Here is a 15,719-nt window from a genome sequence, read left to right as displayed (position 1 = left end):
GGCGGTCCGTTATTTGATACACATTTAAATATTGTTACTGCGTTTCTGCGGGATAGTTCTTTTTTAATAGAATTAATACTATGCTTATTTTTATGAATTTAAAGTAAATTTGCATGTATAAATATGTTTTATGCCTTTTAGAAAATATCACATATTTTTGGTTTAACTCGTAAATGAATAGTGGGTAATACTTAGTAGATTATGGTATTTGGCGCGTTTTTATCGAGACTATAATCTATTCGGAAAACTTCGGAGTTCTTCATTCTTTTCAAAACAATGCATCAGGATCGGTATACGGGACATACTAAAGACCTGAAATACTAAAGACCTGAATGTCATTTAATTTTATATCAATGATATATTTGAATTTCTATGTGCCGTGTCAAATAAAATGACTTTGCGTGTGTATTTATTATATTTCCATGTAAAATGTGGTAGAAAATATCATGAAATGACATTATATGAATTATTTACGCAAGAATATGACAGAAATTAAAATTTGAATTGACTGAAGAATTTGAACTAATCAATTTTAATTTTATTATGAGGTCCCTTGAAATCATATATTAAACTAATGCATTTGTTTTCATTCAATAAAATGCAACAACAAAAACCCAAAATGGTTTGAAATACATAATTTTCAAGAGAAAAATGATGAGTTGAACTTTGTATTAGAGTAATGTACAAATCAATGTGTTCTCTATTACTTCATACTATGGCAATGATCATACAATTTCCGTTAGAAATGCTTACAGTAACGAAAGATTCTTTATGATAATAGTAAAATGTTAAACTTCAAAACAAGTTGCTGAAAGTATATTAAAATTTACCATAAAAATTAGTACAACCAACTCTAATTTTCTTCTTTGTGGTGTGTTTTTATGTAAACAACCAATGATTCATACAACAATTATATTTTTTGCGGCCCATTTGACGCTTGCGTCAATATGATTTCTTGTTAGGCTAGATGAAACACAAGAAAGTCAGTTAAACTTGTTGAAAACATGATTTGTTTGAACCCTTCCAGAAAGAACCTGAAGAGACGGTTGACAAAATAAAACCCGTAAAAAATATTTTCAATCATAAGTCTATCATTCATGAAAGCTTCGTGTTTCAATCACTTACAGTGACAAAAATCTCGCGGGCATCATATTTGTAAAACGGAAAGCTACCTAGAGATATTTGAGATATCTCACCAGAAGTAAAAGTTATTTCCTAATCTAACATCATATATCTGTAATAACTAAGATTGTATACTGATATATTCATTCCATGTATAATATTTAAGTTAAGAATTTTTTTTTTTTTTATGTATTTCCGATGACGACTGGAAGTTACGCCTAACAAAACAAAATAGTGTAAACACATGTACATACATGGGTATATCATCCCACAAAGTTTGATTGTTCAAGTCGTCAACGTGTTTGAGATCTCTAGGAATCAAGGTTTTACAGCATCTAGAACACAGAAACCAATATTCTAAGCTCCAGTGACTTCATATCATCCATTTCCAAAAGTATTATTATATATTAAAAATTACATGTTTTCCACAACAGTTTTCATATTTTTTTATTACAAAATTTTAAAAGCATTTTTCTATCTTCAGACTACACAAACTAATTTCTGTTTACAAGATTTGACATTAAATACTGAAAACTGGCACCTGCATGCATTTTTTCAATTTGACACACAGCCCTTCAAGGTATAACACCGGTAATTGTTTTCACTATATGGCACTATAGAGGGGAAAAAATTCTTAAAAATCAGTTTGTATTTTACACGACAAAATATTCGGAGGAAATGTTATTTGTTATCTATCTCATCAGCTAACACCATAAAAAGGGCAAGCGATACGGCATTTTCTCAAAATATCTAGCTCCAAACAGGTCTACCCCCAAAACCACGTGTTTTCCATTTGTATATAAACAGACTGCACACTCCCCAGGAAGCTGCTGCATGTGCCCTGAAAGAAGTAGTCCCTGTGAAAAAAAATCACCACCTAACAAAATACATGAAATATCCTACTCAGTGGTACAAATTATAATTTTAAAACTGAGTAAAGGAAAATGTAAAAATGTAGTCAAGGAAAAAAATAATTCTGAAGTATATATGGAACTACAAGTTCATATTGATTGGTCGATTACCGGTGTGATACCTTAAATTTAAGGCACCATATTAGAATCCATAATGCCTTCATTTTCAAACAATAAAAGTTGTTTTATTGCCATATTGGTCATAACGATGTGGATAATACTAATATTTTTTTAAAAGTCTCCTTTTATTTATAATCACTATGAAGCAAAAAATCTCTGAAAATAAAACACTCAGATAAATACTATATTGTTTGATCTCCAAAATGAGAACAGGCGGGAATTACTTTTAAGAAAATTCATTTAGATATAAGTGTTTCCACTGAACCAGGTAGCACCCAAACCAGCCTCAGTCCCGCGTGTTTAACGTCTGCGAGTTTTCTTGTTCCAGTTCAAACTGGTTTTCCAGGAAGTCGTCTGCAAACATGAGCGCCTCTCGTAGAGCAGTAAGGGCAAGGATGTTTATGTCCGTCTTGAGTTGAGTTTCCTTCTCATAATTTTTGACCGGAAGTACATGGGATCTTGGGATAGCGACGATGTCAGCAGCTTTATTGACGGCATCTTCCAAGACACTGCTCGTGAACATTTTGCTGACATCTTTGTTTGCTGTTTCACAAATCTTGTCCATCTTTGTCAGAAAAGCCAGCTGGGGTATGCCTAGAAAAAAAGGCTCAAATTTACACTTCAATGTACAAACCTTAAGGTCATGATCTAGTAAATGATTTCAGAGTGTCTTTTAGGAGCTAAAACAATTATGACGTCATAATTGATTTGGAGAATCTTTTTCCTGTACTTTACGGCTTTAAAGGAATTATTTAGAAACTTAAACAATTTCTTGACATTCAATGTTAAATCATTGGAAAAGGAATCCCGATACCTATATTTAATTGGACATCATTTTAAAGAGGAGTTCAAGAGCTTGTTTACTTTCGTTTTTTGGGAGACTGTAGGCATTCTAGATATATTTTTAATAAAAAAATTGAACAAAACTCCGAATCTTGTTCCTCATTTCCTTCATATTTCATTGAAAATGACAATCTAAAACATGATTTTAGATCACCTGAGCCAAAGGCTCAAGTGAGCTTTTCTGATCACAATCTGTCCGTTGTCTGTCGTTGTCGTCGTCGTCGTTGTCGTCGTCGTTCTTGTTAACTTTTCACAATTTCATCTTTTTCTCAAAAAACACTGGGAAGATTTCAACCAAATTTGGCACAAAACACCACTAGGTGAAGGGGATTCAAGTTTGTTCAAATGAAGGGCCACGCCCTCTTTGACGGGGAGATAATTGAGAATTATTGAAAATTTGTTGGCATTTTTCAAAAATCTTTTTCTCAAAAATTATTCGGCCTGAAAAGCTTAAACTTGTGTGGAGGCATCCTCAGGTAGTGTAGATTTAAGTATGTTCAAATCATGGTCCCCGGGGGTAGGAAGGGGCCATAAGAGGTGGATAAAGTTTTACATGGGAATAAATAGAGAAAATCTTTAAGAATCTTCTTCTCAAAAACTATCAGGCCAGAAAAGTTCAAATTAAAATGGGAGCATACTCAGATAGTGTAGATTCAAGTTTCTTCAAATCATGGTCCCTGGGGGTAGGGTGGGGCCACAATTGGGGGATCAAGTTTTACATAGGAATATATAGAGAAAATCCTTAAAAATCTTCTTCTCAAAAACTATTGGACCAGAAAAGCTCAAATTAAAGTGGAAGCATCCTCAGGTAGTGTAGATTCAAGTTGTTCAAATCAAAGTCCCTGATGGTATGGTGGGGCCACAATGGGGGAATGGATTTTGAAATAGGAATATATAGAAAAAATCCTTAAAAATCTTCTTCTCCGAAACTATTAGGCAGAAAAGCTCAAATTAAAATGGAAGCTTCCTCAGGTAGTGTAGATTCAAGTTTGTTCAAATCATGGTCCCTGGGGGTAGGGTGGGGCCACAAGAGGAGGATCAAGTTCTACATAGGAATATATAGAGAAAATCCTTAAAAATCTTCTTCTGAAAAACTATTAGGACAGAAAAGCTCAATTTTAAAGTGAAAGCATCCTCAGGTAGTGTAGATTCAAGTTTGTTCAAATCATGGTCCCCAGGGGTAGGGTGGGGCCAAAATAGGGGGATTATGTTTTACATAGGAATATATAGAGAAAATCCTTAAAAATATTCTTCTCAAAAACTATTGGGCCAGGAAAGCTCAAATTTGAGTGGAAACATCCTCAGATAGTGTAGAATGAAGTTTGTTCAAATCATGGTCCCCGGGGTAGGGTGGGGCCACAGTTGGGGGATAAAATTTTATACAGGAATATATAGAGAAAATCTTTTTCAAAAAATTCTTTTAAAAACTATTTGGCCAAGAAAGCTCAAATTGGCATGTAACCATCCTCAGATAATGAAGATTCAAGTTTGTTCAAATCATGGTCCCTGGGGGTAGGGCGGGGCCACGATGGGAGATAAATTTTCATATATAGAGAAAAAATCTTTAAAAATCTTCTTCTCAAAACTTTTAGGCCAGGAAAGCCCAAATTTGAGTGGAAGCATCCCCAGATCGTATAGATTCTAGTTTGTTTAAACAATAGTCCAGGGGTAGGGTGATGCCACAATGAGGGATGAATTTTTACATAGGAGTATATAAAGAAAATCTTTAAATATCATCTTTTTAAAGACTATTTGGTCAGAAAAGCTTAAACTTGTGTTGAGGCATCCTCATGTAGTGTAAATTCAAGTTTGCAAAATCAGAGTCCCTAGTGGTAGGGCGGGGTCGTGATGGCGGTTTGAATTCTTACATAGGAATATATAGAGAAAATCGTTAAAAATATTCTCGGAAATTTTTCGGTCCAAAACTCAGTACTTAGTGTAAAAGCACAGGTTATACAGATTTAAGTTTGATGAAACCATGATTCCTTAGAGAAAAGTGGGACCACGAAATGGGGCGGGGGGGGGGGGTATATAAGAAAAGAGAAAAATCTTCTTACAGGTACAACAACAAAAGTGGCTTGGCATTTACCAAAAAAAAAAAGAGGTGGATAAAAATTGGAAGATTTTCAATTTTATTAGCAAGATCTACTGTACTTAAGATGTGTTGATACTGTAATGCTAATTTGATCAGAATTAAGGCAATTGTTGCTCAGGTGAGCGATATGGCCCCTGGGCCTCTTGTTCATTGTGTTTACCAAAAATTGTAGCCCCGGTACACCCTACCAAACAAAGCTATTGATAAAAAGCATTATGGAAAGAATTTATATCTTAAATTTTATAAAGCTGTAGGCACCTTTTATTAACTAGATCTTGACGTTAATCTTTAAAGTTTCTCCTGGGTCATAAACATTTTTGATATTGACTGGCCCCTTCTAAATCTCTGACAGACGTTACTCACCTCAAATCACAAGGAGACTGAAGTAAATTTCATTTACACAACCACACCTCTCCACCAAGAGACTTAATTACTTTTAGGCATAAAAGAAAACCCCTCTATAAGGAGAAACCAGAGACATACAAGTACGTCTCTGCAGAAAAGCACCACCTGTTAACACAAAACATTGTCTTTTTTTTCGTTTTAAAGTCTTTTAACAATCTTTTTGTTAAGAATTTTGATCTCTTTGAGTTTTTCGACCCCCTCAGAGAGAGATTATTTTCTATATCTTCCACGGGACTTTTGATATCTTTGAGTTTTATAATGACCCCCCTCAGAAAGAAATTACTTACCCCTATCTAAAATGAAACTTTTAATCTCTATGAGTTTTGTAACGACCCCCCACAGAGAGAAGTTACTTACCCCTATCAACCACCAGACGTTTTATATCCTTGAGTTTTGAGACGACCCCTCCAGACAGGACGTCAAGTGTACTTCCGTCAAGTACAAACACCACCACGTGCATCCTGTCCTTCACTGTGGGCTCTTTGACGAAGCCCGGGGATTTTGTTGATGCCTTCTCTACAGGGTTAAACTGAAAGCAGATTGAGTCACTTTGTTACTTGTGTTGTGAGGCTGACGTACAAGATACATTAGTTTTTGGTGTTTAACATGTACAACAACATTAGAGATATACAAAATTATGGCCATCATGTAGACTTTTTTAAACCTCCTTATCCATGTCAAAAGTGAAACATTTTGCTTTGTTTGAAAATTTTGCAAGGCCCATTTTTTACCGTCAAGCTACCTAATCTCAAAGTTGTGAATGATTGTGGCATGACTATACCGGATGGGCTTTCTTTACCAACCTTTCCTTATGTTACTATATGCATCATCTTAAAAAACTATCGATAAAAAAAGACAAATTGATTATTTATCAGTTGAGGTAATAATAACATCTAATACTGTGTTATGATTAGGGAGATTTCCGTCCAGAATAACGCCCAGGTCTTCACTTTTGATGGACAGTCCCTCCTCCACGCCCCGTGTGTCACAAATCCGAAAACAGAGGTATTTCTTGGTCGAAGGGTCACGGATCCGGAATTTTTCGAACTGATAAAGAGATGAATTGAAGGTTTGGTAACATTCTAAACATCTTTAAACATGGAATCTTTCAATTAAATGTTATTTTAATGATGACAGAATCTTAGACTTACACTTTTAGTGAGGCTGTTCTGGACGCTTCCTGTGCATGCGCGTGAGGATATTCCGCCCTTGAAGATTGAGTTGATGGTGTTGAGGAAACTGGACTTTTCGGCGCCGACCTGTCCTATCATAAGAATGTTGACTTCTGGGATATTCATCTCCTCCAAGGGCTCGTAATTTGCGACAAATTCTTTAAATTCTTGAAAAGTTGAAAAATCGTACACAAAAAGGCAAAATAAGCGGTATTTTTCACCTGATTACTAGATGTAAAAGACAAATAATCGATAAGCACTTCAGTTCAAGGATGCAGCATTGGTATTCATTATTATAGAATGTAGTTATTATCTTGGTAGATGTTGTAACTCTAGATTTTGAAACCATTAGTAATCCGAGTTTGATATGATTAAAGCAAACATTTATTTCATTTTAATAACAAATTGGAGTGCGTGTTTTTTTAAATTACTTGAGATGTCTTTGCGAAGATTTGTTGAAGTGGATGAGTTACTGGGTTATTTGTAGATAAAAGCAGTCAATGATATACCTGTGAATTCCACTCCGATGAGTCCCTCCAAGGAGATTCCATCTCCTCATCTGGAAATCCGATAGCAACAAAGACACGAAATACACTCTTCATATTTGGATAATCTTGCATAAATTAATGCTACAAAAAATACAAAAACAAAACCCGAAAGAAAGCAAAAAAAATAAAAAAATAAATAAATAAATAAATAAATTCAGCACTAGCATTGAAAACTGATTAGATTTAGTTTTGACGTATGTTATACGACATACCATAACTTGAGGCAGTTAACGCTTTGTTTATTCACTTTGGTTTACACATGCATGCGAAGTGTACATGTTAAGTTTACATGAGAAAAAAAAAGTATTTCCGCATGGATGTTGTCAAGGGGATGTTTCCCTATACCAAGGTATGTTATACAATATAATCCATACCTCTCCATCGGTATCAGCCAATCAAATGAGGCGTTACAGCCAAAATTAAATTATATAGATAAAGATTTTGTATCTTAAAATATTACATGTATAAACCTCTAATAATAGCCAGACTGAGATAATGATTACAGCAAGCTAGAATTCATTGGCAACTACAGTATAATAAAGTATTGTTTGCTATTTCAACTAATGTTCAACGATTTCAAGTCTTTGTTGTTATAAGCAAATTAAATGCTTGCATATTGTTTGAATATATCTGTTGATATTTTGGATCAAATCTGATCAATTTTTCGAATGTTTTGAAGATGATTACGCCGATGAATGAACTTCGACCTTTGACCTTCTACTTTGATCTTACCGTGAAGACTTTTGAGCCTGTTTTTCATTTTGATAATCAAATACTATTAAACATGGCTGAGTGAATCAATAATACATGTAATTACCTTTGACCTTGTAGACCTCCAGATCTGTGACATTGTTGTGACTGTTAACCACAGACTTGGCGGTCTCTCCTTTCATGTTAAATCGTTGTCCATTAATTAAATTACCAGTGTGTAACTGTTATTAGTCTCCTGCTGATTTATTTTTATTTGAAGCCAAGTAAAATGAAGTCATCGAATGAAACCAAGGTCCGTGATTGTGTTTTTTATAATGAGTTTGTCCATTCTTATAAGGAAACATCACTGGTTTCCAGGCACCTGTGGAAAATAACTTGAACAAGAACGCTGTCTGGTCTGTACACCAGCCCCCAGTACTCCCCCAGCTGTCTGACAGGTACCCCCCGTACACATTGTTGTCCTTCTTGTAGAAGATGGTCACCGTAGGCCCTTTATTGTCACACAACTCGTGGAACCTCTGTGGAGACACCCCATCACGACTTAGTTTGAACAAAAGGTCAAACTTACTGTTCCTGCCAATCCACTGTGATATTTGTTTCTTGTCTTTAGGTGTAAGTAATCCCGCCATGTTTCCTATGAAAAAATAACATCACCTCGTCTTAAAAAGAACTAAATAAATATTTTGTAGCATTACTTGGTTTAAAACTATCAATGTAAGAGGTGGGCTGGCTCAATTTTTGTATATATAAGTTGATTAATTGTTGAATATTGTCATTTTTGAATCGTTGCAGGTACATACGTTTTGTGACATAGAATATCTCTTACGTTTTACATGTATTTCAATGCCAACATGAATTCAGAAAAGTATTTGTTTGTCATAATAATGTTTGAATATTTATCATGTTTTAAATTGGTTGTTTGCAATGTCAACGATTGACGCACATTATCTTTAAGCGACATAAATCATGAAAAAATATTACATCTCTGTGTGTTGATTTTACAGTACAAATGGTTATCTGCCAGTAGTCTGCCAGTCTGCTGTATGAAATATTTAAAGTAAAAAGGCTAAGAAATTAGGTAATTCATAGTTCCAAGAAGATTATACAAACCGAATACTCCCATTACTTCAGAAATCCATGTACGGTGGCACATATCAACCATAAGCTTAAGAAAAAATGAGCACCAATTCTGTTCCAAGTCTAATTCCATGACAATTATATCATTCTTAGGAAATGCGCTGATAGTGAAGTATGACCCTAGATAACTGTTTCTTCTTGTATCTTCTGTTCTCTATATTTATTTCTCATTAAATGTAGCTTTTTACTTAAGCGGTCATGCAGACATTATACAAATGTTCTCTTAGCTCAATATGTAGAATACTTGCACTCTATAATCATCCTCTGATAATCAAATAATCATATTGAATAAAAAATGTTATGCCGAATCTTACAATTTCATTGGCTCTATTGGTCGAGCTGTTATGTTGGAGCAGCCCCGGAAGTCAGGTACCAAGGTGATCTCCCACATGCTGGCCAGTCATGGGGGTGAGATCTTTATCCACGCCATCAATACTGCCCGGTCACTGCTGGAGGATCCACCCACAATCAGTGAGGGGTGTGGGGGAGGGTCACAGACTACAGAATCAATGTAAGTAATCAACAGAACACTCCCCTTTCAACTGCTCAAGAACTATTGTTATGCCTTAGATTAAAATGATGCAACTTGATTGGATAAAATTAATCTTGATTGTCGTCTACGTTTCTCTTATCGGCAGCTAGCCATAAAATCTTTTTTTTTTTACGTTTCTTTCTTTAATTTATTGGTATACAAACAGTTTTGGTACTTGACAAAACAAAACACCTCTTAGGTTTAGCCTAGTCTTCTGTGGGCTTTGCCAACATGATATGTTTCCATAGATAGTCAGTAACAAACATAATAAGTAAAAGTAATCTGTTGTTTCAATTTCATTACAAGCTGTTGGTTTGGTCATAATCTAGTCATTCTTTCTGAAATTAAATAAATCTTTTACCTTCAAAAAGGGAGGTCTACTTTATGTCAAAGAACAATAGGGTGTCTCTTGTAGGATTTCAAAGAGTTTATGAAGGAGAACCGACTAGCACCAGCATTACCAGACATGCTGTCAACCAGCATCAACTATCTAGACCGAGGTGAGCTTAAAAGACTCTATTCAAGATCTTGAAGATTTCCTGTTTATTATAAATTGAGGCATACTTATTTTCTAACCCTTTTCAAGGGTTTTGCTGTAAGGAAAGTCATTTAGATCAAAAGAAGCTTTTACCTGGCATTAAAATGTCAAAATGAAAAAAAATAAAAAAATTTTGTGGTAATTATTAAGCTTCTGGTTCTGTCTGAATGTTTCTTGTTCTCTGTTGTAGCCAAGACACACCTGGAGAGGATGAGTCGATTCTGGCCGCTGGTCATCGGAGAAACCATCATATTCAACATGGCCTCCGTAAGACAGTTTTTTAAAAGGGGGGGGGGTCGATTTTTTACTTCTTTCACTGCTATCTGTCTATCATGTCATGTTTGCAAGGAATAAGGACTGTGGAATTCATCTTTAAAAATGCATGTGATGAATTTTTATTATTAATTTAACAAATCTTGCTTGAAAAGAAGTCATTTGGACATGATTGTGTAGCTCTTGATGACTGAATTCTGTATAACAATATAAGGGTAGGTGAAGAAAATACTTCCAATTACCAAGATTTCATTTTTATAATCCCTAATTCCTTTGAGAAAGTTTTATTGCTTTTGGTAGAAATTTGAAATGGGTCTTAATCTTTGTATAATATCTGTCACACTGGTCAACATAAATAGATGGAAGTGAGACAACATATTCTTCTGAAAAGAATTACAATATATAATATTACAATTATATTCTTCTAAAAAATAATTAAAATGCATATGTAAGTCTAGTTTAAGGTTGCCATTTCTTGTAATGGTATGCAATATTTAAGATAAAGACTATTTGGTCAGTGTTTTGGAGTGGTGCTGAGTTTCCTATATTGAATTTCATTTTCTGTGTCTCTGTAGCACATTGACCCGCTCCCCACAATCATTGTTAAGGAGAAGTTGGATGACGAGGATGTGTTGGAATGTCAGAAAGCTATCTACCATGTCGTGGGGATGGAGTCCAGGAACGAACCCCTACCCACCTCTAGTGCAGGAACCCGCGGGAAAGGACCAAAAAGGTAAAAACAGAAAAATGCACATACTCTTGGAACCTTCCCTGTCAATCCAGACAACTCAACAATTAGAGAAAATCAAATACATTAATCACTTGAAAGAGATTCTAGCCTTAAAACTTTTTAATTAGTTGCACCCAGATTAAATCCAGGCCCCAGGATCATGAAGCGATCTTAGACTCAAGTAAAAATTGAAAACTGTCTTAATGTCTATTGATTGAAAAAAATTGAAATGCATTTAAAAATATCTTGATATATCGTTGTTAATTACAAATTTCAATCGTTATCTTATGAAAAGCAATAATTTTATGACGGACAGAAATTTTTACTTACGTTTAAAATTGCTTTATGATCCGGAGGCCAGAACTCAATTTATCTTAAATGGGTAGGTTTGCCTTCTTGCTTATTTATGTGTGATAATCTCGGTAGAGACGAGCAGTACAAACAGATGTGGGCGGAGTTAGAGAACCTGATCCGTGCCCACGCAGACTCCTCCCCCCAACACCAGAGGGTGCTTGAGTGTCTCCTCAAGTGTAAGAAGCCGAGCGACGATGGCAAATCCTCGCCCAGCAGCACAAAGGAGGAGAAACAGGAGACTAACACTGACCAGAACTATGCCTGGAAGGAGCTCGACAGGTCAGGGGTCAAAGTTCAATGTCTGTGTATTTGAAATCTTTGATGAAAATGCATTTGAAATTTGTAATCTCTGATGGAATTTTGTTTATTAGAGAAAGCATTTGAAATTAAAATTGGAAATTTAAGTTAAAATTATTTTGTTTTTTGTTTAAAGATTTCAGAAAATGACAGAGAAGGAAAAACAAGAAATGAACAAATCAGAAGGAGGACCATCCTCTGTTAAAAAATCCAGACTCAGCACTGATGATACTCAGTTCAAAAGCAAAGGTAGGTGGACGGTGATCTACATGTATATAGAGGGTGATCTAGATGTATCTATAGGGTGTCTAGATGTATCTAAAGGGTGTCTACATGTATGTAGAGGGTGGTCTAGACACAGTGTAAAAGAAAGGGTGTTTAGACTGTGGTCCATATGTGTGTAAAGGGTGGTCTAGACACAATTCAAGAGGAAGGGTGTATTGACAGCTGTCCTTGTAGAGGATGCACTGCCTAGACACAATTTGTTGTGTAGAAGCTGAAGATACTGATATACAGAACACACAGTTTGATCTCAACCATTAACTTTAATTACATGTCTTGCATAAAGGTTGTGTTTGAAAGATATGCATTGTCAAATTAATTTATATTAACCCATATATATATATAATGATCTCAGCTCTTGGTTTTGTCTGATGGCTAATCAATAATTTCTTCATTTTTATCACCAGGTGCTAGTAATCTGCTTTCGCTATGGACAGATCGCATCAAGTCTGTCCACTCCAAGCGGCATGTGGAATTCTCCGGGCGTGCACAGAGTGACGGAAACCAAGCGGAGCTGTATCAGAATCTTAACAAACAACTACAGGAGAATTCTGGGTAATAACAAGGGAATGATGGTATAGAATAGAAGGATGGTTAATAGAGGGTTAACATTTGAACACTAAAATAACTCTCTACTAACCATCCTTCTGTTCTAGACCTTCGAATTTTCTCATCAAAATGTTGTACCTGATGTACATGAGTTAGAGTGAATAGTTTGTTGAACTTGTCAAATTAAAATTTTATATATCTAATTGATATACTTTTATAAGAAAGAGATCTAAACGCAGACTACCTTTGTAAAACAATGTCACATCTTTTATCTGTTTTTCAGAATGGATGTGTCAACTCCACCACAGAAGGGTATGGGGATCCAGAAAAAGATGTAGAGACATTTTGTCCATGGAAGATTTAGTGATGATAATCTGTAAACATCCAAGTGTCAACAAGATGGCAACAACCATCCATATAGAAATGGAAGAGCTCTATTGGAGTTTATCTGTAATAGACCAGTTTGTGACATCTCCTTGAGTGTAGACAATCACAATGAAGTCAAGATCTTCACGGCTGCATGTGTCGGTGAAAATCACTTTGATAAGTTTCCTGAACTATCAGAAGCTCTTGTGCAAATCTAGAAGATTCCATTTTGCAAAGTTAATAATCTAGTATAAACGTTCTGTTTTCTGTTGCATCATTAGATACTATGTGTTGATAAATACAAGAGTTGGCAGGAAGTCCTGGGGAAACTGTGCTGGGATTGTTTTATTAGATGACTGTCATGTTCCCCTTCCCAATTAAAAAAAAATGTGAGCTTAGTATTTTTATAATTTTTGCTTATTCCACATATTGACATGCAAAACTTGAAAATAAAAAATACATAAAAATGCATCTTGGATTATTTTGATTTCAGGTCTAGAGACAAAGGTTTCATTGTTGTCATAATTCAGTTGGCTGTAAGTTATTCAAAAAAGGTTTAACATTATTTTGATTATTGTTTCCAAGTACTATATGACTATGTTTCATCTTTTAAACACTGTCAAACATACCAGAAATAGCTAGATAAGAGGCACTGTAATGAATGCAACGTATAAACAATTTTATTTTGCATCAAAATAAAAAAAAAATATCAATTTATGATATAATCTTGAAACATAAATTATGAAATTTTCCACTGTTCATTTATTCTTATGTCTTTTTTTTTCGATAGAGAGTTGAAAGAGTCACTAAAACATTGTATTTTTAGATATTTTGATATATTTACATGTGATGTATATTCCCCCTTATGTTTGCATTGGAAATCTGTGATGTTCAATTTCTATAACACACCTCAAATCTCAATCACAGTGTATGTATATAAAGCACAAGTAAATGTCATCACGCGTTTTTGAATCGATTTATTATTATAAGTTCAAGTAAAACGTTCAAACTTACATAACTAATTTGATATTTACTTTTGAAAAATAAAATTGTTAAATCAAATTTATTTGATCTAATGAATGTTCCCGTCGAAGTTTCTGGTACTCTATTTTGAGCAGCGAAAGCGCATTAAGTAACATGAGTTTATATGGCTGTTCTGTATATTATTCATTTCCCTGACAAAGAGCAGATATAACAGTTAAAAAGCGACGATAAATATTTTTTGGATATTGCATATGTCAATAGAAACTACTTAAATGAGCTTTAATTTCTGGATAAGCAGCTACGGATATGTTTATCTGGAAGGTTCCGTTTTGTGAACAATCTAGTTACAGTACTGTTCTCTGCTGATAATATTGGATACTCCATGTAGATGTATATGTTAAAATGTCTAATAGTTGGCAGAAAATCTTCGAGGAAATTTTGAATTGAGCCTTTTTTTTTTAAGATGAATGTTATGTTACCCCTTTTCCCAAAGAAATAAATTAAGAGATTACGGTAACTATAGTATCTTTTAATTATTTTGCTTATTCCACCAAAATATTTAGAAATATGTATCAGTCATGGGATTATTTTGCATTTTAAGTCTGGAGACATAGGATATAAATCATCTATTCCACTGTTGTAACTATCATTATTTCCAAGCTATTCAGAAAAGGTACAATATTCTTGTATATAATGTTTCCGGTATTAGTATTTAACCATGTTTTACGTAATGGATATATGCCAAAAACAGTTCTGTATGAAAAAAAAATTATCAGAAAGTTTCGAGGCCCTTTTGGGCCGAGTACTGTCCAATATTTTTTCATACAGAACTGTTTAAGGCATATATATCGTACTTAAAACACTGCCATTGAATTTCATTTTTGATTTACCTGAGACAGTCCGATTTTGAACGATATAAGTACTGTAACTATTGGTAACGTTCTGATTTTAAGGTGGCTCTATACACCACTTTTTGATGACGCAGTGCGCAAAAAAGTAAATCTGGAAGCATGCAGTTCCGGTTCTGGCTGATTTAAACTGTGGCAAATTGTATGGTGACCACTCTTTTTATAAATTTGTTAATTGAATAGTCTTAGATTAATGAGTTAATTGGAAAAATCCTAACTTACAAGTAATGAGACACCTTCACGTTATGTCGTATTATTTACCGAAATAAACAGTAAAATCAAGTTAAATTTTTTAAATAGTTTCTTTCCGTTTTTTGACAACTTATAGTGTAGCGCAGTGGGTTAGTGGGTTCACTACAAACCTGTTGGTCATGAGTTCAAATCCCGTTGAGGACAATAAAATTTTTAACTTTCCAAAATAAAATTTTTAACTTTCCAAAATTTTCTAAAACGTGTTTTTTGGTTGAATACTGTGAAAGAAAATTCTAAACCGGTGAAAGTATTTCAATTATAGTATACTTTAATCCACATTAATATTGACAGATATTCCTAACCACCATAAGGGAAATGGGAGGGTGGCTTTGAATTTCTCTCAGGTTGAGATACATAAATCCTATGAGTTAATTTTCCCCTTTATTTATTTGACTTAGTTTTGCATTAAAGCGAATGAATTCACTTATATAGGCCTATAATGAAATATGTATGTATTTATCATTCCATCATGATATTTAGGAAATTGTCTTCAACTCAGAAATGAAGAGTCCCCAAGATGTTTGGGCCTTGGGACTTAGGAACGATAACTCTTACATGAGGAACTTTCATACCAAATAAAATTTAAAATA

The 15,719-nt window shown here is 34.4% G+C and overlaps 3 protein-coding genes across 3 annotated transcripts in view; 2 read left to right on the top strand and 1 right to left on the bottom strand.

Moving 5' to 3' along the window:
• The window catches only part of LOC136269546 (integrator complex subunit 13-like), an 83,733-nt gene extending 70,700 nt beyond the window's left edge, over positions 1–13,033 (top strand). Inside the window, exon 19 of the mRNA XM_066080822.1 lies at positions 12,963–13,033. The gene's annotated coding sequence lies outside the window, so the exon portion shown is untranslated. The remainder of the gene's footprint in view (positions 1–12,962) is intronic.
• LOC136274691 (interferon-induced protein 44-like) lies at positions 2,440–6,269 on the bottom strand. Its single transcript, XM_066082133.1, has 3 exons — positions 6,228–6,269; positions 5,854–6,025; positions 2,440–2,747 (listed from the first exon to the last, which is right to left on the bottom strand). The coding sequence occupies exons 1-3, from the start codon at positions 6,267–6,269 to the stop codon at positions 2,440–2,442; spliced, it is 522 nt and encodes a 173-aa protein (XP_065938205.1).
• LOC105317714 (integrator complex subunit 13) lies at positions 9,385–13,033 on the top strand. Its single transcript, XM_066080827.1, has 8 exons — positions 9,385–9,575; positions 10,012–10,096; positions 10,325–10,401; positions 10,983–11,140; positions 11,564–11,770; positions 11,925–12,037; positions 12,478–12,625; positions 12,903–13,033. Exons 2-8 carry the CDS (start codon positions 10,027–10,029, stop codon positions 12,955–12,957), a joined length of 828 nt encoding a protein of 275 aa, XP_065936899.1. The 5' UTR covers positions 9,385–9,575; positions 10,012–10,026; the 3' UTR covers positions 12,958–13,033.
• Positions 13,034–15,719: the final 2,686 nt, after the last annotated feature.

The sequence above is a fragment of the Magallana gigas genome, chromosome 4 (genome assembly GCF_963853765.1).
Source record: "Magallana gigas chromosome 4, xbMagGiga1.1, whole genome shotgun sequence".
Classification (NCBI taxonomy): domain Eukaryota; kingdom Metazoa; phylum Mollusca; class Bivalvia; order Ostreida; family Ostreidae; genus Magallana; species Magallana gigas.
The sequence above is the reverse complement of the archived record's forward strand: the minus strand, read 5'-3'. Positions and strand labels throughout refer to the sequence as shown.